Source organism: Rissa tridactyla, chromosome 9, assembly GCF_028500815.1.
Source record: "Rissa tridactyla isolate bRisTri1 chromosome 9, bRisTri1.patW.cur.20221130, whole genome shotgun sequence".
NCBI lineage: Eukaryota > Metazoa > Chordata > Aves > Charadriiformes > Laridae > Rissa > Rissa tridactyla.
Window position 1 is genome coordinate 35,546,784 of NC_071474.1, and position 25,106 is coordinate 35,571,889.

Here is a 25,106-nt window from a genome sequence, read left to right on the forward strand (position 1 = left end):
AGAAATTCTGCATACTCAGATCCCCTTCATTGCTCACCTCTGCCTTCCCTTGTTACTTCCCTTGTTACCTAAGCATCTGAATCTCAAGACCTTTAATCCATGCTGTTGCACTGCCTGCAGGCCCAGTAGCTATGCCTTCACTGCTCACCTCAGCACTTTTCAGATAATGAAAAAGAAATTAAAAATAACCTGTGACCCAAGTTCTCGGCAGTTACGTTACAGGAGACTGCAGAATAGGTATGCCAACATACACAGCAGCTGATAGTAATAAGTGGAGAGGAGAACTACTTACTATTATCTATTGATAAGGGCAAATTTCAAACTTTTCCAGTCTGCATTTGGTTCCTGTGGCGGTGCCATAGAATTACAGAGCTGTGCTTGTTTATGGTTACTCCATAGATACAAACAAGGTGGATATTCATATCTGAACTATGAAAGACTCACAGAATGTTACACAGCATCAGAGATTAGTGAGATGCTTTGTTTTTTGTATAGTCCCAACAATGGATAGCTGTCAAATAGTTCAAATAGATTGTTTATTTGGAAGTAAATTTGATTTGGAAATATAACGATATAGGCATTCTTGGGAGATGTCTAACTTTTTCCTTTTGACATGCGCTCAGATAATTCTGTTTGTTTTGTGATGTGCCTTTGTTACTAGCTTCATAAAGAATGTTTGCTATCACAGCCAGATTGAGGTTATCACTTGTTTCCATCCTGCTTTTTTGACCATAAAAATTCAAACAATCTATTGTGTAAATCAGCATCCAAAATGCACTGAAAAAATACGCGTCTTCCCACATGGATGACAGAATTAGAACTTCCATTCTTTGGACTGACAGGATAGGATAGGATAGGATAGGATAGGATAGGATAGGATAGGATAGGGTAGGGTAGGGTAGGGTAGGGTAGGGTAGGGTGGGGTAGGCTGCTCATAATTTTTCCAAGATGACTTCCAAGAGCTTCAGACATGCTTCAGAGACAATTCAAAATGCACCAAAGCTTCACTCTATTTGCTTCATTGTCTGGGAGAGTGATTGGTAGGTTCATATACTAGTTCAACCTTGGAGCAGGAATTAAAATGGAGCAACCTAGTAAGTGTTTTATGACTCCTTCAGAGTTTTGCTGGGCAATTTTTTATGCCACTGTAAAAGAAAACACAGGAAATTAAGCTGCAGAAAATATATTAAAATAATGCGAAGAGCTTGACTTTAGCCCTAGAAAGTTAAAAAACAACCAACACCCTTTTGAATGTTTAAACTGAAACTACATCTTTGTCTTGAATCTGTATGGAAATTCATATTGTCTAGATAAGGTGCTACTAGTTCCTTCAAGCAATCAGTTTCATACACTTTCCACCGTCTGACCATATTAAAGACTAGCTGTTGCGATTAACTCTGAATTACCTTGGAGTTTTTAGAGCTTAACCTGGTCCTTGAAGTTATTTTAATGTGAAGCATTTTGTGGCTTAATATCTTTGACACCTGCACCTCTGAGAGGCACATATGGATTTTGTTTAGAGCTTGTGTTTGCAGTTTTTGGATAGTGCACAACTTTTCAATCCAAATTTATTGTCAGCCTCAGTCACTGCTTTAAAAACAACATTGTTGCCCTGTTTTTGTTGTTTTTTAAAGAGACCTTCACACATCATCTGTGTTTCTTTAAATCACAGATTTATAATAAGTTGGATTGTGATGCGTGACTGAGGGAAAAGTCTAAATGCAGATGGACTGAGGGTTGATCCACAGTCTACTGTAGTCAATCAACAGATTTCTATTACCTTTGATAGTTTTTGGACTCGGCCTTCTATGAAAACAGATGCAGTTATTGACTGTGATATAGTCCCCTCTCTAGAAATACTAAGGAGTATGGTAGAAATATGAGACAGAAGATGAAAGAGGAAACTGCCTTTACGCTGTACCACACAGAGTAGGTGTTTGGGCCAGGTTCCAAATCTATTTAGTTCAGTGGACTTCAGATCAGACCTTGAGGTGACACATTCATGTAGAGTGGAAACAAAAGTAGAGGGAAGAAATTAAGCAAAGGAATTTTTAATAGGAAAGAAATCCATTTGCTCTGTTACGCTGTGCTATAATCCCCCAAGGACCTCCAGCCGCAAAGGTTATTTAAACTAATACCAGGTGATCCCTAGAAGATAACCTTGCACTGAAACAGTGTAATAGGTTTTCTCTATCTGATGTTCCTGTATTCTCATGAGATGATGAATCAGGATTTAGCTCTGGCGATGAAGTAGCTCTAGAATATTTGTGTTTTACCCGTCTTGATGTGATAGCGGTAAAAACATTTACCCTTTCAGCAGATGGTGGTTTTGACCTTGCAACAGCCAGTTTGCAATAGCAGTTTGTCCCACCATGTGCTGATGGCACTCAGGGCTCACTGTAGTTGTGCAGCCCTGAAGCTGTGCTAGGAGCAGGTCAGGAATATGTAGTAACTGAGTCAATGGCACCAACAGGTTTCCTGCCTTTCTGAGGCAAATGTGTGCCTCCACAGAGGAAAGTTTAGTAAATTTACGGAAAAAACAAAGCATGTGTTATCCCAGGTCACCATGACACTTATCTTCCACAATGTCCCTTGCTGACTATAATACAGAGATTCCTGTCTTCTCTGTTTTCTGTCTCTGCTCTGCACTTGGGCTCCTCACCAGGCAGCCCCAGCATTGCACACACGCATGCTAAGGTGGCCAAAATATGATCACAGAATGTCTCCTGCACCGAAGGCCTTTTGAGGGAAGTGAACCACAGTTGCAGAGTGAGAAAATCCAGATTCCCAGCTATATGCTTCTTTGCACTGGCCTTTCTGGTATAAATGGATCAGAAGACAAGCATTAGTTGGATCTCTAGGTACAAAGCAAACCTACTGCTGTCATTGTACCTTAGTTTACTGGAACAGCAGGAAAATAAGCAAATGCTCTGTGTTAAATAAAAGCACTGTTATTTGTGCATGAAATGCACTGCATAAACACAGAAGAATATTATTTATGTGATCTTTTTCCCATATAAACATGAGGATCTTTTTTTAAATAATATTTTAAAAATACAGTTTGATTTGAACACATAGCATCAGGGTTAGTTCAATCAACAGAGTTATTCCAGATTTATTCAACACAACTGTGATCAAAATCTCCCTGACTGTCACTCTCCTAGCAAGCTGCATAATCTCTTTCTGCAGGACGCTTCCCTCACCTCTTTCTTAGGCTGCTCTGTTTTGAATTTATAAGGATCATATTATCAACACATATTTATTTCTCCATTCCAAATACGTGTCTCATACTGAATAGCTGTTTCTTATATATAATAACCATATTCCATTGGCTTATGTGTAGTAGAGGGAAGAGTCTAACAGAGGATTTCTGCCTGGAGGCAGGCTTCTTTATCTTCTGCTTGGAATGTTACTAGCACTTAGATTTTTCCAGGACTGGGAAGAGCTTTGGCTGAACCCCTTGGAACATAGACACCAAAACAGCAGGGGTCAAAGGACTCATTACTACTTTTTTCAGAGCTCTGAATCCTTAGGTGAAAGGAGGCTAGTTCAGATATTGTTACTCAGAGCAGCTCCATGACTGCTCACATCCATACATGCTTATCTAGCTGTCAAAATGGCTGTTCCAGCAACAGGAAGAGGCACATACTATTTTAAAGCTGGAGAGAGGAGTTTAGCCCAAGTCCCCTCACAAAGTGAATTTCAAAGTGATTAGATTTACTCACTTTGTGTTTCTCTCCTGTATATCAGGGTGACAGAGGATTCAACCATGTTCCAACTGGCTGTGCAGTCAAAAGTAACTGTAAGAGTTATATTGCAGTCACTCACTCTGGGCCTGCGTCAGTAAAATGCCAGATTAAAGCCTGTATCTTGCAGTCAGTAGGAGCTGCAAAGGAGCTTCAGATTCTCAAGTATTGTACACATGTCCTTGGTGACATAGAAAGATAAATAATGTGAGTTAGTAGGCAGCAAACATGCAAAACTACAAAGGAGAGTCCAAACGGCTGCCATCCAATGTGATACTAATATATCACTTGCTGTTGCTTTCCCCATATACCGATGACACAGGGCGTTACTAGCATACGCTATTGAGAATGAAGCACAAGCGCACCACTTCATTTGTCAGGACCTTCCTTTTAGTTTAGTTTCTGCTGCATGAGGTGCAAAAGCATTACCTGCTGAAGGGAAATGTTTTGAACAAAAGCACAAAAGCACAGCTCATGTGCTTTGAATTAGTTTTCAATATTGCTGCCCCAAAACTGGAATTAAAATGTTACACCTTGTTTACTTAAGATTCCTAGTCTCCAGAGTTATTCACTGAGGAGTACTTTCTTCCAGAAGTCATTCCTTGGCTTCACTGGGACCCATTTGAAAGAAATGGACTAACCTATTCTGTGGTGCAAAAGATGCTGTTCACCACATGCAAGGTGGGACCTTAGGCTATATTGTTACCCTTAAAGTTTTAAAGATTCTGCAGCAGGATTTAAAAAAAAATAAAAATCTACAAGTCAGCCTATTGTCATGCGTGTTTGGCAAAAAAAAGACAAGAACTGTTTCTGCTGCTGCCAGTCCCGGCTCTGCTTTCAGATAAAAGCTGAAAGTTGGAGTGGGAAGCGCAGTTCCTACTCTGCATGTGTCTGGCTCAGGACAGAGCTATTGCTATGAACGATACTACTCAGGCTAGCTAATTTTGGGAAGTCTTGTCCCGTACACAAACACAACGTGAATTCCATTCTAAGACAGATGCACAGCTCCTGTGGGTGACAGCCTGTTTCATCTTGAAAACACATTTCAGTGGCAGAGTAAAACACAGCATTTTTTACATTGTGGTTGGCCTTTGGCAACTGCAGCCTGCATTCTGGGAGCAGTTGAAGAAAGCTAGAGAGGTAACAAGGTGCATAACATAAAGGAAGCTTCTAACATCTTATCTGCAACTCTTTCGTCCCTGTATTTTATGCTTCCAGCTCCTAGCATGAATTGCAGTCAGTGCAAGTTAGCATTTTATTCTACATTGCTGTCTGGATTTCTTTCAACACACTTTGTAAATTGCAAATCTACCTGCAGGTTTTTATCCAAAAATATAATTTTCTGCACATGAATAAGTTATCCCATTGCTGTTATTTCAGACTACTTCAGTTACATTTTGGGGCCTCCTAGAATTAATCCTTCACAGTGGAACCTGAAGCCCGTTCTGTTAGCCTTTAACATTACTATGAAAAACACGAGTAAAAAGACTCAATAATCAAGAATCATCCCTGTATCTCTCTACTGACTTATGTGTAAGTTACCCTAAAGAATTATTTTGCTTGTAGGGAAAAGACTTGGACTCCATGAAGGAGGAGAATTAACAATATTTTTTTAACAAGGAGACTTACGGGTATGTGCAACTCCTACCCAAGCAAACACTCTTCCAAAACCAGATGTCAGGTCATCAAAATGCTGCCCACTTGTGTTAGACAGTGTGTGTACCTAGGCTGATTCAGGTTTCATAAAATTTTCAATAAGCAAAACAGGAAGAAATACTCTCATACGTGAATCATGTTTCTCTCTGGCATTAGAAATGCTCGTGCTCTGCACATTTCCAAGAATTGTGTTTTATTTTTACCTTCATAATTGTTCTTTATGTGTTGCTTCTGAATAGTTAAACTATAATTCTTATGACAATTTTAAATGTCAAGGTGAGTAATATGGCCTAACATGATGTCAAGTTACAGCTTCGGGTGATCTGATTCCCGTGCAGAAGCAGCATGTTAGATGAGCAGTTAGCTGATGTCCAAAGACAGTTTCCTGCACCAGGATGCAGCCTAGAGAGCTTAGAAGTACCTGTTGCGACTAAGCTCACTGGGAATACAAGTGAATAAGCAGGAGAGATGTCAGTGCAAACAGTTGTCCCAGAGCTATAGCAGAATTCAATTGCTTCTCTAGCAAATAGGGTTCTAAAACAAATCCTCGGTCTCTTGGTCTGTACATGCTTATGCTCAGGGTTGATTCAGAAAACACATTTCATAAAATCCTCTCTGGATTCAAATTCTTAATCTGTCATCTGTCTACTTACAAAAGACCAGAGAAACTATCTGCAGAACAGTTCCCAGTATGGTAAGTTTCTTAAGGCATTAGACCTCATGATTAATTTCATATTGTTTAGCACTTGATTGTTTTTATAAGGGTGGTTAAGAAAATAGACAAACTGCAAACCAAGCCAGGCTGAGTGCCTAGTGTTTCTGCTTGATGTTAAAAGCCCATCTTTTGCAGTAAATGACACTAGGTGATTCTGAATGTCGCAGTTTAAAAATAGTTTCTAAGTCAGCAAGCCAAGAGTCTGTAGGATTTTTAAAAAATGATCTTTGCCAGATGTTCTGATACTAAAATAAGCAATAGTGAGAGTGTTAAGTTAAGGACTAACAAGAATGGCCAAAATATCATACAAGAAAGTATCTCATAGAGATGCAATTAAACCCCATAGACCCTTACTGAGGTGCTGTGCAGGGTCCTAGCAGACCCTGCTGAGAGGTGTGCAGCAGCATGAACTTTGCCTACACACCTTCCTTGTCTAATCTGTATGATCTCCATTTCGGGTGTACACTCGGTTACCACTTCAACCTATTACTGGTTGCAGATCAGTAAAACTTGTCACAATGACTTTCAGAAAGCCAAGATGCTTGGTCTCATTGTCCACAATGGCAAAGACCACCCAAAAGCAACTGATTTTCTTCTCTTGTAGGTCAGATGTCACATCATAAATACTTTACTGATTATCATGCCATGACTGTACTGATTCTGAGGTGGTTTTGCCAGTTTATTAGCTAGTGTCCTAGAATTGTTTGTTGTCAATTGTACCCGTACCTCCTAACTTTATCCAGAAGGATCCAAGGTGAAAATTGATTGCAGTAAGGCCTGGATCCTAAAGCCCTTCCTCAAGTAAGTCACCCTACAGTAATGTTTCCCAAAAGGCTAGTTTGCTCATAGCTAGTTAGTGCTTTTCACTGTCTGCACATAAATACTTTTACAGAAGTTACCACTGTTTCAAACACCAGGAACTGCCCATGGAATTTGTCTAAGCTATTCAAGGGATTAGTTGCAGATAACTGATGCTCTTCTGCTCCATGTCCAAGTAAGGGTAAAGCATCTCAGGACCAAGCTTTTATAACAATCCAGGACGGAACAGTTGTAAACAGAAAAAGCTCAAAGATGGTGTTTCCAAAACTGACTGTGATCCATGTGACACAGCATCTGTTTCTGCCAGGAGACTGGAAAGATCCAGAAGCCGGGAAGCCCTGCTCTATGTACATAGTATGGCTGCCCTCAAACCTTGGCCCTTGGAAACCTCAAGTCATGGGCAGACCATCAGGAACCTAGGCAGATTTCCATGAAAAATCTGTGACTGGAGTAAATTCCACTGAACCAGAAACTTTCCATAAAATGTCTGTGCGTTACCAAATTCATATCTAACTGTTTTGTGAGACTATCAGGAAAGCATTAGTACTGCACTTCACACTAAGTTAGCATCGCTTCATGGGGAACTTTTGCCATACTGTTTCTTCACACACCCTGTCAAATGGACTATAGTTCATGGAATACATGGTCTATACCTACATGCAGTTCTAGTTCACAGTGAACTTTTATCTCAGGCTGTACTACAGATCTTGCATTGATGCAAATCTTGTTTGTATAGATCAACAGTTCTTACTAATACAAGCATCAAGCATCCATCTCAAATATAATCTTAAAAAGCAGCGTTCAAGTAAGCATCTAGGCTGAATCCTGAAAGAAACCTTTCTATTGGCTTCATTGAGGCCAGGATTTACCTTGTGTGTATGGTACGCCAGTGAAAAACAGCCTATGTAGACAAGAGAAGCTGGACAGAATCCCAGGTTTGGAAGAGAGGAGTGCTTGGATATAAGAATTCAAGCTTAGCCACCCTAGTCTCCAGTTGCTTTTAAAAAAATAGCCGTTTTGAAGCTAATTCATTTTTTATACAGTTGTATTCTGCTGACTTTTTGTAAAACTTGAGAGATTTCTTCAGCCAGGTTCAACCTTTAAAGCTACTTACAGGATAAGTTCAAAGCCATAGCAAGGCACATGAAGCGTAGGTTGCACATCTTAGCCCCCTGCCATTACCCAGTGCTAATGTTGGTGATAAATCAGTGCTACCCATATTGCTAACTCACGGTTTTATGTCGATCCCACTAAAATCACAGGCAAACGTAAGAATAGCCTGTCAACCCTTAGAGAATAAATGCCAACCACAGAAACAACGATTCTTCCTTTCCAATTGATGCTATAACATCTTTACCCTATATGTTTTATATTGCTTCCACTGACATTCTGTGAATGCCAGAAAGAAAAGCCCAGATTGAACCCAGTTAATTAAAAGGATTCACACAGATGGTTTGCCTGGTGCTTTACAGAGGCAGATAATTAAAGCGATGTTAGTGAGCACCATTAAAATGCCAGATAAAGCTTTGGGAAGAATCCCGATTAGGAAGCTAGGTTTACAAATAAAGCTTTGAGCAATGCAGTATATTTGCAGTAAATTAATCTCATTCTAATATATCTGAACTAAGGCACAGAATAATGCATGCTGATATCAATATCAATGCCAAGATTTTTCAAAGTTCAAACCTGGCACTTGTTAAAACAATCCACAATTATTCTCATTTCACATTCTACAGGAGAATATGACATCATGAGGGATTCTGAACTCCTCTAATTAGCCATGATTTAAAGAGCACTAGAAAAGAAACCAAGGCAAGTCCTAGTTGTAGAAAGTCAGTGACACACTAGCAAAGACAGAGAAACTGCACCAGACAAGTTATATTTAGACATGCAATATAAACAAAGCTTCCTTGCAGTTTTAGACAGATGCTGTGTTTGGAGAGGATCAGTTGCGCTCTCCAGTATTCTGTCTTCAATACATGACTGTATATATTTTTTTGCAATAACAGTAATGCGGTCTTGATCTGAAAACTTCTTCTAAACCTTATTTTATGCAACCAAATAGGCCCATTCACTTAATGTGCTAAAAGATAATCATATGCACAGGTATGTGCAGCACAGGACCTAAACCATGGTCTCATTCTCTGTAATTGAAACTGACTTCCCTTATAATTTTTTCTGAAATAAGGCTTCAAAATAGCAATAGAATTTCATCCCGTATTCCAAAGACAGGCAGATATACATGTGTTTTGGGCTGCATGTTATGATTTAGCTGTTATAGGCCTAACTGCTATGATCAACTGAAAAGAAATATAGATGAAAACAACTACCTACTGCAGCTCTCCACTGTCATTTCTAAGCAATAAAAGCATCCACCTTCCCTTATTTAGAAGCCACAGTTTGCAGGCATTTGGTGATTTCATAGTAATCTGAGCAATGTGGCATATACCAAGGTAAATTTGCAGTAAAATTTACTCTCTTCATCCAGTACTCTGAAGAGACACCATGAGTCATTCAAGTATTGGTCTTTGCAAATGTCAGACCACAAGCCAAATACTGCTTTTGGACAGACAGCCCACATGGGCACGGCAATGTCCTGCAGAGGCTGCGTGAACAGGGCCTCATATCCAGACAAGAACCATCTGTATTCTCCTTTCATTTCTCCTTTTGTTTTCATTTCTTTCCAGTTCTACTGCTCTTCCAGTTGCCCAAGGGGCAAAGGGATAACTAAGGGTTTGGCAGTCTCTCTTTCTGCTTTCCATGAGATGACTCTTGGAAAGCCCAAGAAACTATGGTGACATAAGTTTCAGAAGGTAGCATAGTTCTGCGAAGTTCCTCTTTATTCATGTTTTCCAATATTTGTGCCAAATGACAGTAGCTGAATTTGTCACTTGAATTTTTTGCTGATGACTTTCAAAGGTTGTGTCTTAATTAGCGCATAGATCTTGCCATTCCAGAATGTGTATTACTAGCAAATCATACAGAAAGTGCCAAAAGCACTGCATTTCTATGCCAAGCACAGGTGTTGTCAAAGCTCTGTACTACTTATAAGATTCTGGCAAGGTATCATTAGACACCCTTGATTACACTGAAATAATGATGTATTGGGTGCTTCAAAGGAGGAAGTGCAAATACCATGTCTGTCTCCTGAAGAGAAATGAAATGTCAGGCAAGGAACCCTAAATGGCTAACTTCTGCAATTCTTCTGCAGAGTGTTCTTTGCTGACCCACTAGACTCTCAAATACTGTAGTACATGTATGTTCCACAGCCAGATTTGATGTGTACCATTCAAAATATTATTAACATTTGATGGACCAATATAACTAAATACATGCTTTTATGGAAGACTCTAAATGTCAGTGTTTAATGACAGTGCATACCGGTGGAAAACTGTTCTTTCGCTTGAGCTCCCAGCTAAAAAATGTGCATTCTGTGGTGGCATAGTTTCACAAAAAAGTCTCTCCAGGTTTATCTGATAGATAATGAAAGGGGCTACAGCAAAACCTGAATTTTCAGGTCGGGTTTCTTTCACATGAAAGCCCAAACCCACTGAATGAAATTTCAGCTGCATTCCTAGAAATTTGCAGTGATTCGGGCTCCAGAGAACAAACACTCCACTGTTACTTCCACAGAGCTGTTGTTTGAAATGCTTCTTCCCATGCTGAGATGCTAAATTCATGTGAATGTAAATGTACAGTGCCAGATTCACTGCCCAGTGGGTATCAAGTGACTTACATTTCACAGGTAAAGTATAATCCCTTTAAACAGTTTGTCAACTGCTAATAAACAATCTAGGGCATGTTTTAATGTAAGGTATGGATAACTTTATGTCTTAGAAGAAAATTTAACCCATTGGTGCAGAAGTCAATATGATCTTGAGTTGAAACAGGAGGTTTCAGGGGTGAATTGACACTGCCATCTTGTGCACTATGTCATATGCACGGAGTTCTGCAAATAAAATGCATTCATTTGCACAGCTGACATTAAAATGCATGTCAAAGAAAAATCAGCTTTTGGGTGGCTTTTGTAGTCTGCCTTTGACAAGTTTTGCCCATTTTGAAAAGAACAGCAGCAACAGATTGTGAAGGCCACTAGAAACAAACACTTGCATAGTACATAGTTTTCTCTTGACACAGTTCCATTATTGGTATCACTGCTCCTCTACCAGAAGGTTTGTGCCTGTGGATGGCATGGAGGTGGCATCATGCATGCCCTATGGCACAAGCTGCTAACCTGCACCTAAGTCTTGTATGGGCTACAACACTACGAATCATTAATAAAATGATACCAGTACTAAGAAGGGGGAAACCATGCTAGAACAGTGCTATTGATAGTGGGATTCTGTGTGTATATAGGGCTTAATGCCTTCTACATTAAAGCATGAAAAAGCCGTGTAAACACAACAAGTGGGCACATAACTGCACTTCCCTATCCTAGTACCAAATGCTACAGCAGACAGAGCAAGAGAAGAAACAGCAGCATGAGACACGGCCATCAGTGCTGGCATTGCAGTTGATCATCAACACCCTAAAATCAACGGGGACAGTCAACTCAAAGTGTGAATTATTAAAGTTCAGCAAAATAGCAGCATGAGAATATCACTTATGCTTTGTAGCATGACAAAACTTGTCCTTTTATAATAAAGACAAATGAGGGAAGCTTTTCCTCCCATGAATTTGTGATATTGCGAGTTGTCAAAAACATGCGCCTGAAGTGTTCCTTTCCCATTGCTTCCAGAAGACTCCCTTTTCTCAGTAAGCAGCAAAATCACCGGGAAATCCTGTGAATACAATGGCACCACCTACCATCATGGCGAAATGTTTGTGGCCGAGGGGCTTTTCCAAAACAGGCAAGCAAACCAGTGTGCCCAGTGCAGTTGCTCAGTAAGTAACATGATCTGACAGACCCCTGCTCTGTCTGTCCTTCATTTCTTTTTTCTAGAAGACATGACACTGAAATATAACCAACACATGGCAAAGGCTGGGAATTGAAAATTAATGCTGAAACTCATAAGAGTGCTCAGAGCCAGTCTGCAGCGCCTGGTAAATGCCAGGCTACCTCTTACTCAAACACAGTGGACAAAGCGTACCCTGTCAAGCATCTGCTGTAAGTGAGCTTACAGGGTAGAGGCAGCAGGTAAAATATTGCTACTTGGCATATATCGAATATTTCACTTCATCCTGACTGGAAAATATAGCACTAAGCCACTGACTGAAACTGAATTCATTTTGCCTGAGCTGATAAGTAAAAAGCCCCACAGGCTGGGAGTGGACAGCTCTGTAAACTGGCACTGGGCCACAGAAATGTCACCAATTCAAATCCAGTATATTTGAGCAGTCACCCTGTGACTCTTCAGAACCAGTGTCTGAACCAAAACATCCGTCTCAATCCAACCAGCTCTCCAGTACCAAGTATTGGCAACTCTGGACCTCCTCTGATCAAATCATCATCCTATTCTACATTAACTACAAATTTAACAGGCCAAGTACTGAACAGGCTTCACAGCTTTCAGTTACTGCTAAACTATTCCTCCAGTTCAATGGTAAGACACAGCAGAGGGAGAGGAGGAAGTGGCAGAAATTTATACTGTGTGATTTTAGTACCAAAAATGTCAGGTATATTGTCAGCCTACAAAAATTGCAGTTCTTCTCCCCACACACTTTTACCTCTTTCGGTTTCCCCCTGTTTTTTTAGAGAAAGGGACCTTCCTCTGCGTGACAACAGATTTTAAAAAAAAAAGCTATTCAGACTTTTCATTGGTCTACTATTCTGCTTTTGCACACTGGAGTGGCATTTATGTAAACATACATACTAGATTTAAGCATGTCCAAAAAAATGCATACACAGTACTAGACAAATCGATGACCCCTTCTAAATTCTCCTTGTGTTTTACTGGCAGGAAGGAAATGTATACTGTGGGTTGAAGACTTGTCCCAAATTAACTTGCTCTTTCCCGGTTTCTGTTCCGGAGTCCTGCTGTCCAGTTTGCAGAGGTAAGTTTGAGTACAACCACAGAAGGACAGGCTCTGAATTTACTCCTTTCCCCGTCTGTGCACCAGCACTGTCACTCAGGATACTATCTGCAAGTTTCCCATGTACTTACAATCCAATGCAGGTTGGGAAGTTAAACCTTGAATTCCAGCGGGGTAACACTGATACCTTTGTTTTCCTAAATTGAAACAAGGAGAGAGTGCACTGATGATAAAGTTGCATCCCCATAATGAGGTAAATCAAGGCTTTAAATGATGTATTGAAATAGTTGCCATTTCTCTGTGTAGAAAAGCTTTGCAATAAAAGACGAGCTTCTATGTGACAGATTACGAGACCTGCTGAAGTTATGCAAGACACAAAAATTTCAATTCAGAGGCTAAGGCCAATTACTCCAGTTTAAATTAGGTGTCGGTCTATACTCAGATGACTTCAGTATTTTACTAGCAATTGCGTTTTACATCTTGTACACATAGGGAACTTGATTCTAGGGGCCTTCCCAGCCTTTCTGAACGTCTAAACCTAAATGCCTGTCTAAAAGCCTGTCTAAATGTCTGAGAATTTCTAAATGTAGTTTATCTCACTATTAGTATTGTGGCATTTGAATCACCACTTCTAGGGTATCAAAGCAGCTATGGCCAGTTCTCAAAGATGCAGATAAGCACCTAAAGGTACCTGTAATTTTCAGAAGTGCCACTCTATTGATATCAGTGATGCCAGGCTGCTTTGAAAAACTCTCCTGCTTGCACCTTTGTGCACCGGTATCCTTTTGAGATTCTGCTTGTTTGAACTCAGTACTACTGCATGGTCAATATATTGTTGGTTGTATAATTTTGCCCATGGTGCTAGAGATGTGAAACACAAACTAGCATAGTCCCACAGTCCCTGTCCTAAGGAGTTTACTGAGTACACACACTGGACCAAAAGGTCTGAGTGGTGAAGGGGCTGAGCAAAAAAGAGTACTTCAGAGTGCACCAGTGCTTAATAATGCAGCGTGATGCAGAGATAGTACAGCACGCTTTGAAGGAACAAGTTCCTGGATAGAAGCTGTGTAGTCATGTCAGTGGAGCACGCTATCTAAGCTACTTAACCTGTGGAGATGCAGTGGTAATTAACTTAAGTGTGGCACCATGTAGGACCTGAACTAATCTTTCGGCAGGGCTATGCTGTGTGCTGCATAAATACATCAGCTCAGTCAGAGCAAGGATGAGGATCTCTATGCAGTACTCCTTTGCATAGAGATTGTTCCTTATTCTCTGCTGCTTTGCCATGCTACCCCACAGTATCCTTACAAATCTTGAAACATTTTGCCAGGCAAACTGCTTAGAAAGTTTTCTGATCTCAAGCAGGCAGGGTGATAGCCCTGGCTTGCCAGGGTGAAATTTAGTGATATACCATTTTAAATGTAATACACTGACAGTTAATTAAAGTAAGTTCTTGCTAATCATCTGATTTCTAGTATCTATTCCCTAATAGTTATTTGATCTGTATTTGAAACCAACCTCTTCCAGTTACAAAAATCAAACTGACTTCCAAAGTACGAAGTATCAGACATAGCTATGCTGTAAATTACGTCACTTCAGCCAGAGTCACTAATGAGAAATAAATTCATTAGAATTTCCATATGAGAGGTGAGATTAAATTGGATTATGCAGCAGACGCAACCCAGCGTCTCCGTTGATGCAGAGTTTTTTAATGTATTCCACTGTCTATTACTCTTATTTAAAAATGTTAAAACAATAACTTGTCTTGCAATCAATTTTGTCCTTTTCAATGCGGCATAAGCTGTTTTATCTCCCCTCTGTGGTTCTTATGAAATGCAAACCTAACCAAAATGTTTGCATCAAGATTTAGGACAGCTCACGGGGAGGAAACTGTGAGTCAGTTTCTACTCCCTGTATGGCCAAATACATTAACATATTAAAATTTGCTGATTTTCCTATTAATTCCTCTACTATTGACTGGAGAAGGCTCCAAGCACTATAGTTCAGATGCTGATTTATGTCAGGATCCAACTTTCCCTTAAGTTAAGGGGAAAGTTCTCGTGAACTGCATAGAGGATAAAATGCTCATACATAGTACGCACTAAGGTAGTGGATCCATGATGGATCTGATTGAGTTGAATCTGGATAAGTTAGTGCCAGAACTGGAGGCATACCTGCATCAGCACCATGGCTCTCCCAAGCCAGTATTACACACTACTACTGCTGCAGCAGCTATCCTGCTTTGAGGACCCAAGCCCATGATCTGTGCCATTAGGTCAAGGCTCCTGATGTGGTGGTACTGCTCTGCATTCCAGCGCAATGCTTGGCACATCCAGAGCTAGGCTTTGAGCCACTAGCAAAGCAGTTTTATTTGTACCTGTATCTGAATTCAAAGGCTGGGATAAATTCCAAGCTCCCCTCCAACCTAAATGATTTCTCCTGTTCTTGTACAAGTTTTCCAAGAATCAGATATCAGTTCAAGTTCCATGGCTTGTCTTATCAAGGAACACTTCTAAATATGTCTTTAAAAACTTCTTGAAGCCACATTCCCTCTCTAGCCTAAACTGATTTTTCCCTGATATAATTTCCACCGTAGATTATGCTTAGTTATATTTGTATTTATGAAGTTGTCTTTACAAAGAAAACAGCTGGACACTACTTCTGAATAGAAACTGAGGGTTTCTTCTTTCCAACTTCCCTTTACATGAATCACATTTGGCTGTGAGGAACCAGAGCCTGGCTCTACAGGTCCCTCACATTGGTTCTCAAAAGCATTCATTACTTCTGCATCACATGCACAAATCACAAGTGTTCTAGCAAAACCTTTTCTCTTTTAAAAGACAAGTCAGAATGTCCTTACTTTGTTACAAGGATCCTTACTGCTATGAGCGTTAGTCTGTAGTACTTTGATTGGCCTGATTCAAAAAAGCAGTGCTGAACATTTCATACTCTCTACATGCAAATATAGGAGCCTATGACCTTAGATGGGGTCTGGTCTTAGCGGGCCAACTTCTCATACATCCTGCCATAACTCATTGAATGTGCCTGGCTTCCTGGAAGAGTTGCTGGTTTGTGTCTAAACGAGTCATGCACTGAGCATGGCCATCACTTCTATTTATGAAACAGCTTGTCCTTGACAAACAGATGAAAGCACCGACCTGGTTTATAATCATACCTGGGGGTGAATTGTGACTTAGCAATTTTTATTAAATAAAGTATAAATAAGAGAAAAAAACAACCAGGGACAAGCAATTTGCAGGACAAAATATGGCTTACTTTTTCTTGATATATATAATACAATGTTATTTATTAACAGAAACACTTCAGAGCTGACTACAAAAATGTAATTGAGGATTTAATTCTCAGTCAAGTTACATCTCAGTTGAGCAACAGTAACTGTACTTGTGGGTTCCCTCAGCCGGCAGTAGAGGGAAGGTCACACAATTTAGCCTTTCTCTGTGAGCTAAGCTAAGTCATGTCTCCTCACCTTTGCCTGAGATCACACAGCAAATGGTTGCTGGAAATTACTTTGCCCATAGCATATTGTTAAGCCACATAAATCTGATAGTAAATCTTCATCCTGAGATGATTTACTGAAGTCTTTCTTTTGGACTCTACAGAATCTAGTACAATAAAGTCAGACTACCAACTGACACTTCTACACACTGATGCAACCACCTCCCTAAATTTAGCTGTAAAGCTGGATGAGACTTTTCCCCTAAGTATCTCCCAAGGTGTTGCACAATTACTCCCCTAACTGATACTGCTCTGCTTCACGTACAGGAGATGGAGAATTATCCTGGGAACATTCTGATGGCGATATCTTCCGGCAGCCAGCCAACAGGGAAGCCGTAAGTCTTACCTACAATTTAAAGACATGTTTTCCTATGGTGCTGTGCATGCCAGTACATTGGGGAAAAAAGATAAAAGGATGATAACAGGTCTGAATATCTACTGCTTCATCCTGGGTTCTGTGAATCTAGCCCAAAACAGGTTTCTTCCACTTCTGCAATCGCCTTAATAAATTCAACCTGAATTCATGAATAATGCTGAATTATAAACTCCCATGAGCTCCTCTGTGCTCTGGATTTGGTCTTTGTTTTATATGCTCTATAAGAATAAAATTCTACAACATTTTGTTTGCTATGCAGGCATCACTTTTAAATCATAATTGCAAACACTTCACAGTTGACATATATACATGTATATAAATACATGTATACATTTACTTTAGGGGCTTCACTACTTCTGGGGCTAAGAGTATCCATTAACAACTTACTCCTCAATAGATGATTTTTATAACAGCATTCGGAGAGAATATGAAGAGCTTTTAAGCACTAGGTGCAGCACCTAAATAGACGAGCCAGCAGGTCTTTGGATTTGTGAGAAAATAATTGCTGTAATATACACTATTCCTTCATGCCCATGGGTATTTTAGAAAAGAATTCTCTAAAAATAACCATTGTTTTTGCTCTGGAAAACATGCTGCACACTACTACCACTACTACTACTTTCCTTTGCAAATAAAATGAGACCTCTCTAGTAAGGTTCTGCTCAGTCTGGGCAAGGCTAACCCTCGCCTTACATGAGAGTTTAAAGCTGCAAGCGAACAAGAAGCTGGATAGTCATTCTGGATGTGCTCTGCCACTGGAGCCACAGCAGAAAGCAATTTTGATGAGGAAAATGAGACAAGCTTACAATTCTTCTCATTTAATCCTAAAGTAGAGCAGACATCAGTAAAGTAGATATCTAGCTCTGAACACCATTTTTAATACATGGAGTGAAATAGGCACTTCTGGGTTGTTCTTCATCTCCTCATGATACAGAAATACACAACAGGATGGTTCTAAAATTGCCTCTCTGTCCATTGACTTGATTAGAGACTTCAGATGACCAACTTAGATAAAGACACCTACACTGACGTACACAGCCTGGTGAGATACAACTGTGTATCTGTAAATGACTTAATTACCATGTTAACTATCTGTAAAACCTGAATGGCCTTTATTTAGCATGGTGCCATTCATTACATTTAATGATGCTTGATGACAGTGGCAACACTTTATCTGTGTTAAGCTTCTAGTACAGCCTCTTTTCTCATGTTCATGGGAATGAGACATTTACTTTCCTGCTCTCTTTCTGTCTCCAGAGACACTCATACCATCGCTCCCATTATGACCTGTCACCCACCTCTGCGAGGCAGGTAGTCAACATTCCTCGATTTCCCAATGCCAGGAGTAACCGTGGAGTCCTACCGGATCCCCAGCAAGCTTCGGGAACAATAGTACAAATTGTCATCAACAACAAGCATAAGCACGGGCGAGGTAAAGACAAGTACTTCTTATAGTATTACTCTGGGTCAGGAATCAGTCACCTATAGCTCAAAAAGACTTCTCAAAACATACAAAAGAATCTTGGAAATTCACACTGGTATCAAGAGACTGAATGCAAAGCAGGGCAGCAAAAAGCAATAAGCTATTAAAGATATGAAATTAGCTCTAGACTTAGATCAGTTGTGCCTATGCATACAACAGGGCATTTCACTCTGCAAAGGCACCACACTATCGCGTTGCTCTTGGAATTACTTTGTGGGATTGTGCTACATAATTCTGAGAACACATGCAACAGTTACCAGGGAAGCGAGTGCTTTGTGCCCTAAAGGACACCCTGATGCCTTTAGATTTGCTAACTTGTTCATCAGTGACTTGTCCAGTAGGAACAGACAGAACTTTGAGCCCATATAGCAAACCTTATCCAAACATGACTAAACTATATTCCTGCTGCATTATAGGAAGGACAAAAATAGAGGGAAAATATCAATTCTCCAGTTAGTGGGACTGCAGGTTTTGTACAATAAAAAGGGTGGGATGCTCAGTTCCCACAGTGGTGTACCTCAGTCAACAGAGGTTGGCAGGAACAGGCCTAAGAAGCCATAAAAGAAATAGCTGTACAAATGCATGTTCAGAAGAGCGTCTATCCACAAATATGAGTCGGTATGCACTTAGAAACTGCCCACAAAGAGTTAAAAGCCCTTGTATTAGGGCCAACTAATCTTTTAAGGTATTAACTAACAGAAGGAATGTTGGCCATAGGATCTTTATTATCCACCTGAACAAGCATGAAAAAACATTCAGATCGTGCCAGCGTTTTATGCTGAATCTAGGAGCAGGAATCTCCATGCAGTGCAATATCTTTGACATGTAATTCACACATGAAGACATCATCAAAGCAATTTCTAACTGATTTGTTTCAGCAAATAAAGAGCATACAGGCGAATAGCATATTTCTGGATGCAGTATATAGTAGCTGCTGCCACTTCAGACACTCGCTGCCTGGAGAGTGTCTGAGAGAGCCCCGTGATGGAAACAGGAATGCTGACTATTCATTTTCTTTTGTTCTTGTGCAATTAACAAGTGTTTTATTAATTAATGCACATGCCCCTTGAGATGCATTTCAACAAGTTAAAAAATAAGCACACAACTCTCCTGACATGCAAATACTGTGCAGTTGCATGGATATAGATTTATCATTCTAAACATGAAGAGCACTAAAAATAGGGCATCAGGAAACTAGAAGTTACTCGCCATATTTTAGCTTCTACTGGAGGCTTCATCTGCTACCTCAGAGTAATTATTTAACTGTTCTGTGCTAAACAAACCCTTAAAACAGAGAGAATATGTATCTACACCATGTCACGTATTATCCCCTCCCCTGTCAGGGAGAAGTCATGAAATACTTATGTCCATAAAGGATCTGGATAACTCTATCTAGGGAAAAAAAAAACCATACAAGCATAAATGCAATTATATAGTATTTAAGCATGTAAGAAGCCTTCTGAGCAGCTGAGTACTTACCAGTTTTCTTATTTACAGTTTTTCTCCCATGTTCTTAGTACACAGATAACACTTTATTTGCTTTTATTTCAGAAACAAACCTGTTTCCTACCTCTAAAGTAAAAACATGTTTTAAGAAAGAGTTAAAAAGTAGCAAATTATAAACCAAATGATAGCATAATCCCATGAAAGACAATCCATTGCAAAAAACACTCCCCATAAATCTCAGTAACTCAACAAAGTATAAGCCAGTTGGTCACATCTGTTACCAGTTAGATGTAAATTTCAGATTACAGATAAAAATTAAATTGCTTTTGAAAGTTACAGGCAAAATAGGAACATATTTTACAAATAAAAGCATTAATAAAAATGATGCCATATTAGAAGAATTGGAAATATTTACAACATATCTCAGCTTCACATTTAGAAATCAGGCAGCGCCCTTTCTTTCACCTTGTTAACATTAGTCTGCATTTTTCTTTGCGTTTATAAAATATTTAAAAAGAAAGAAGTAACGTTTATAGGACAAATGCAAACATGGTGTAAAGTGATATAATTCCCATTAACTGCCAGGTGACCCAAACTGGCTTCCACCAGACATGGATTTTTCCACTCTCCTGGTGTCAGCTGTATTTCTCTGTCTCCCAGGGGCACTGATGAATAAATATTTTGAGGTGTTTAGATGCTATTGGAATGAAATTTCAGTCCCATATGCATCCTTTCATGTTAATATTTTCTTGTGATTCCAAAAGCCAAATGTCTTTACATACCTATAGACATATATATTTCCACAAAGGACATTAAACTTCATTTTGCAACATCCCCTTGCTTTGTTCTTTGTGTTGTGTAGCAGGAACTCTGATGAAAAAGCAATAAAAGGCCCAGGTGGCTCTAATCCATCCTGGTGATAGAATGGCTCTCACTGCAAAAGCCGTGTTCAGCTCATGGTAAGGAAAGTTCTGCAGATGACTCAGTAGCAAATGTCATAATCCTGTCATCTGCAGATTCAATTCTAGAAGCCAAAGGCCATGTATCAGGCTGTGTCCTGCGTGTGGACTGAGATTAGGAGGTGAAGGAGTGAGTTTTATAAAATGGTTGATGGTGTACCACTGAAATGCGTGCGCTGGAGAGGAGCTAGTCAAATACTTGACTCGGCCACCTTCAATGTTCTCCTCAGCATAGTGATGGACACCAGTGTCAGCACAGTTGGAATCAAGGCAAAACTGCTCAGAAAAGTGTGATCACAGGCTCAGACTCATTTTAAGTAGTGAAACTCCCAGTTAAAGTTAACAACCAGAGAAATGGGCCAGAGACACTAACAAATTATATATAGAGATACTGCTTCAAACAAATGTGCATGAATCAAATGAATATTCATAGTGAGGTAGCCAGTGAACATACCTTTTCCAGTTGTACTTTTTCTTGCTTTTTTCTTCTTTTGTAGTGTGTGTTTCAAATGGCAAAACATACTCACATGGTGAATCTTGGCATCCTAATCTCCGGGCCTTTGGAATCGTAGAGTGTGTGTTGTGCACCTGCAACATCACCAAACAAGAATGTAAGAAAATTCATTGTCCAGAACAATATCCCTGCAAATACCCTCAGAAAGTAGAAGGAAAATGCTGTAAAGTCTGTCCAGGTAAAACAAAGTTGATCACAGACCACCTTTTTGCTGTGCATGTTAGGGGGCTTGGCTCAAGCCCTCTGCTCACAATAAGATCTGATGAAAATAGCAATAGCTGTGCCCATTGTTCTAATGTGTGTGGAGAGATCTGAACATGAGACAGGCAGAGCTGCCTGGCCAGCTCTGCTGTTCACTGCTGTCCCTCAAATGGGGGTCTTGCTGCCTGGGGCACATACGTTCTGATCAGTCACTCCATTCTCTCTACTGTTAGCATGACTTCCTGACACTCATTTCTGAAGAGAATCTTACGGAAACATACACAGAAAGTTCATTACTGTCAAAAGGCTCTCCTGTCCTTCCCATACTGCAATGCCCACAGAACCTTCAAATCAGTTTCTAGCTTGTGAAATTTGCATGAAGATAATACCATTTCTGCTTTTTAAAACGCACCAGAAGGATTCAAAACCCCTGATTATAAATTGATTGGTGTCACTTATGTAACTTAATCCTTAAAATAAATACTACCATCACAAATTCAGCATTGTGTCTATCCTGCACTAACAATTAAACTTACGTAGACGCTACTTACTAAAATCAATGCCTACAACTAGTGAAAAATCTGCTAATATGAATCTGCTGATGGCCTGCCAAATGACCAGCCACGTTGCATATGATACAAAGGGTAAAGGAGCGTCCAGTTCCCTTCTGTGCCTTTAAACTTCTTTTCTAATTTGTATGGCCCATTTCTATGTTTGTTTGGTGATGGATTGGGTGGAAATGCTCTGAGGAAATGAGTTGTTTAGTCATACACAGAAATCCTTGACAGAATGCCCACTTCCCACTTTCTCTTGCTAGCCTTGCTTAGTGGGAAAAAGCACGATACAGTGGCAGTAGGCAGGCAGGAGGTGTGTATCTACATCCTTTTGGATACTTGTGAATCAGAGATCCACACCTTTTATTGAGCTCATTTGAGCTGACAACAGTCAGCAAAACCTAGCTAACAGGCTCCAGTAGAAAATTCAATAGTAAAAAGAAAGTTACTGTCTTTTCCTTTGAGATTCTATGTGCCAATTTTTAAGAAAGCTGAACCTTTTCCTGCAGTCTGTCCTGTATGTGTGGAGATGTATTAATTATTAGGTTTTTCCACAAACAGCAGTCCCGAGTTTCACAGTTGTATCATCTCTTGTACGTTTTTGTCCAACTTCCAATTACCAACAGAATAATTACAATTTCTACTTATATGCTCTACAACTTTACCGGGGGGCAGGAGATAACGTGCACTGTGGCTAGCCCAGGCTTGCACTGGCCAGCTGGCTGCTGCCAAGCAAAATGCAAACCTTGTAGGTTCTACCTGCCCTTTTCCTCATCAAAACATTAATTTGCGTCTCTTCACTCTGTCCAACCACCAATTTTCATTTAGTTATTTTTTTACCTCCGAGACGTCTACCATTATTTCAAATATGCTTGAAAAGTGGACAACCGGTTCAAAAATTGTGAGAAGTCTCACAACTGGTTTTACACAGCTCATTTCCTTATGAAGCTGGATTATGAATACAAATACTGTCTTGCCACCACAGGCAGGCCATCAGAACCTAGCAGAATAGAACACTATTAAACGTCTGGGGCTTAGCTGGAGGTGGATTTGAGTGGGCATACAAGTGAAAAGTCTACTTTTAAACTAAACCTGCTTGGCTGTCAGCGCCAAGTAAGTTCTGGAGGACTTAATTACAGCTGTAGTATGTGTTTTGGGCTTTTTTTAAACAGAAGAAGTGCCAAGTCAGACCTTTGATAACAAAGATTACTTCTGTGGGAAAGAGACATTTCCTGTCTATGAATCCGTTTTCACAGAGGAAGGAGAAACCATCAGAAAAATTGCAGTAGAGACTGAAAAGCCACCTCAAATAGAAATACATGTGTGGACAATTAGAAAAGGTGAGTTGAGCAAGTTCTTTCTTTAAACAGTGTATCATCTTCCATTAAAATCCCAGGAAAATTTACAAATCCAGGCATCTTGAGACTGCTGTTTTTCTGGCTATTTAGGATATTGCTGTTACAGCCACTGCCAACATACTGAAGTGTTGCTGTACAAAACCCATTAATAACACACAAAGCTCTAGGTCTGCAAACTCCTACCCTTCATTATGAGCAAAAGCACAATGACAAACAGGTTGTCAGTAATACCCTGTGCAATTTATTGCAGAGAAATGGGTAGCAGGGTTTGAACCAAGTGCCTGGAGGTTCTTACTTAGGATGGACCAAAAAGCTTTCCATTTAAATCAGTCTGCCCTATCTGCCTTAGTGATGCTACACCCATGATGGTCTAGAATACGGGCAAAAAATGTGTTATTTCACAAGTTGACTGAACATGGCAGTAATTCTACATAAAGGCAGGTTTAGAACACCCAGGTTTCGAACAGGTACATTTCCAGTAACATGCACTTCTCATTTCTTTACTGAAGGGATTCTGCGTCACTTCTATGTTGAAAAAGTGTCCAAGAGAGAATTTGAAGAACTTCCTTACTTCAAGCAGATAACAAGGACAACCCCTAGTAAGTAAAATTCTGACCTCTTCAGCTATTTATTCTCCATATAATCATAGCCTTGAAAAACATTCTTTTACTCAACACAGTCAAACAGACGTACTAATTTTTCCTTCCGTACATGGCTCTAATATTTTATAAGTTTAGATTTAAATAATCAAAATGTAGCAATTTAAAATATAGATACATATAACAGTAGTTCATGTCCATGCTGTCTTAGTCTCCTGTATTTTGATAAAATACAAAATAGGCTGTTTTCTGCCCATACTGCCATAAGTCTGAAATATGACTGATGTCAGCACAGCATCAGAATTTGGATTTATTTAAGTAACATGTCAAGTTACCCCTATTTTTTAGAAAGGGAAAGGGAAAAAATTCAGAGATGATGAAAGGAGTTCTCCTACACATATATATGTTATATTTGAAAGAAGCCTTTCGTATGTTCTTAACAATATCTCCGTTATTAAAATCTGTCTTCTGAAAGGACATGTAATTCTTTTATCATCTTGATTCAATTTCTTTTTTGTATTTCATCCAGTTTGGGATATGACACTTAATTTGATAGTTGAATTAACGTATACACATTTTTAATTGCCAGTTCTTTTGCATTACAACTTACCATTTTTCTGAGGTCTCTAATTAGACAAGAAAGTATTTTTCCCAGGAATATTATATTATTGATAATACAGGCTTAGTGAGAAGCAGACACCTTTTCATGTAAAAATTTTCCTAATTTTTTGTTGTCAGCCTACCGTAAGCTTGTCATTGTTATCTGTAATACAGTATTCTAGTTACCAGGACAGTGGGCATTTCTATTAACATTATAAAAAATGTATAGAAATACTAATATCGAGCAAACACTGTTTTATTACACACAGGTAGGCACAGTTCACAGTGCATGAAACTTAGACTTGTTGCTTCCCAACTTTTAAATACTTTGGTTTACCATCAGAGGTAAATTTTCACATCACTCTGTCATAAAGCAGAGCATCCAACATCATAAATGGTTGAATAAATAGAGTCAAGTTGCAGTACTACTTAATTAAAGAAAGAATAATATTCTGGTCCTTGTTTATTATTTTTAACAAAGATATTTTGTATGGAATATGTTACGTGATTGTAAGATACTTTGAATATTTTCCATGGGAGGATTGGACATTCTCTCTTTGACCATTGTGAATCAGTTGGTCTGGAGACTGC

General features: G+C 39.5%; 1 protein-coding gene across 3 annotated transcripts in view; it reads left to right on the forward strand.

The window, feature by feature from the left end:
* The window catches only part of CHRDL1 (chordin like 1), a 44,557-nt gene that overhangs the window by 16,239 nt on the left and 3,212 nt on the right, over positions 1-25,106 (forward strand). For 2 of the 3 annotated variants that reach the window (XM_054215326.1, XM_054215328.1), the window contains exons 5-11: positions 11,675-11,820; positions 12,837-12,930; positions 16,693-16,760; positions 18,059-18,233; positions 21,187-21,381; positions 23,131-23,298; positions 23,826-23,915. In XM_054215326.1, coding sequence (XP_054071301.1) covers positions 11,675-11,820; positions 12,837-12,930; positions 16,693-16,760; positions 18,059-18,233; positions 21,187-21,381; positions 23,131-23,298; positions 23,826-23,915 — 936 coding nt within the window. The remainder of the gene's footprint in view (positions 1-11,674; positions 11,821-12,836; positions 12,931-16,692; positions 16,761-18,058; positions 18,234-21,186; positions 21,382-23,130; positions 23,299-23,825; positions 23,916-25,106) is intronic. The other variant, XM_054215327.1, reaches the window with a different exon arrangement.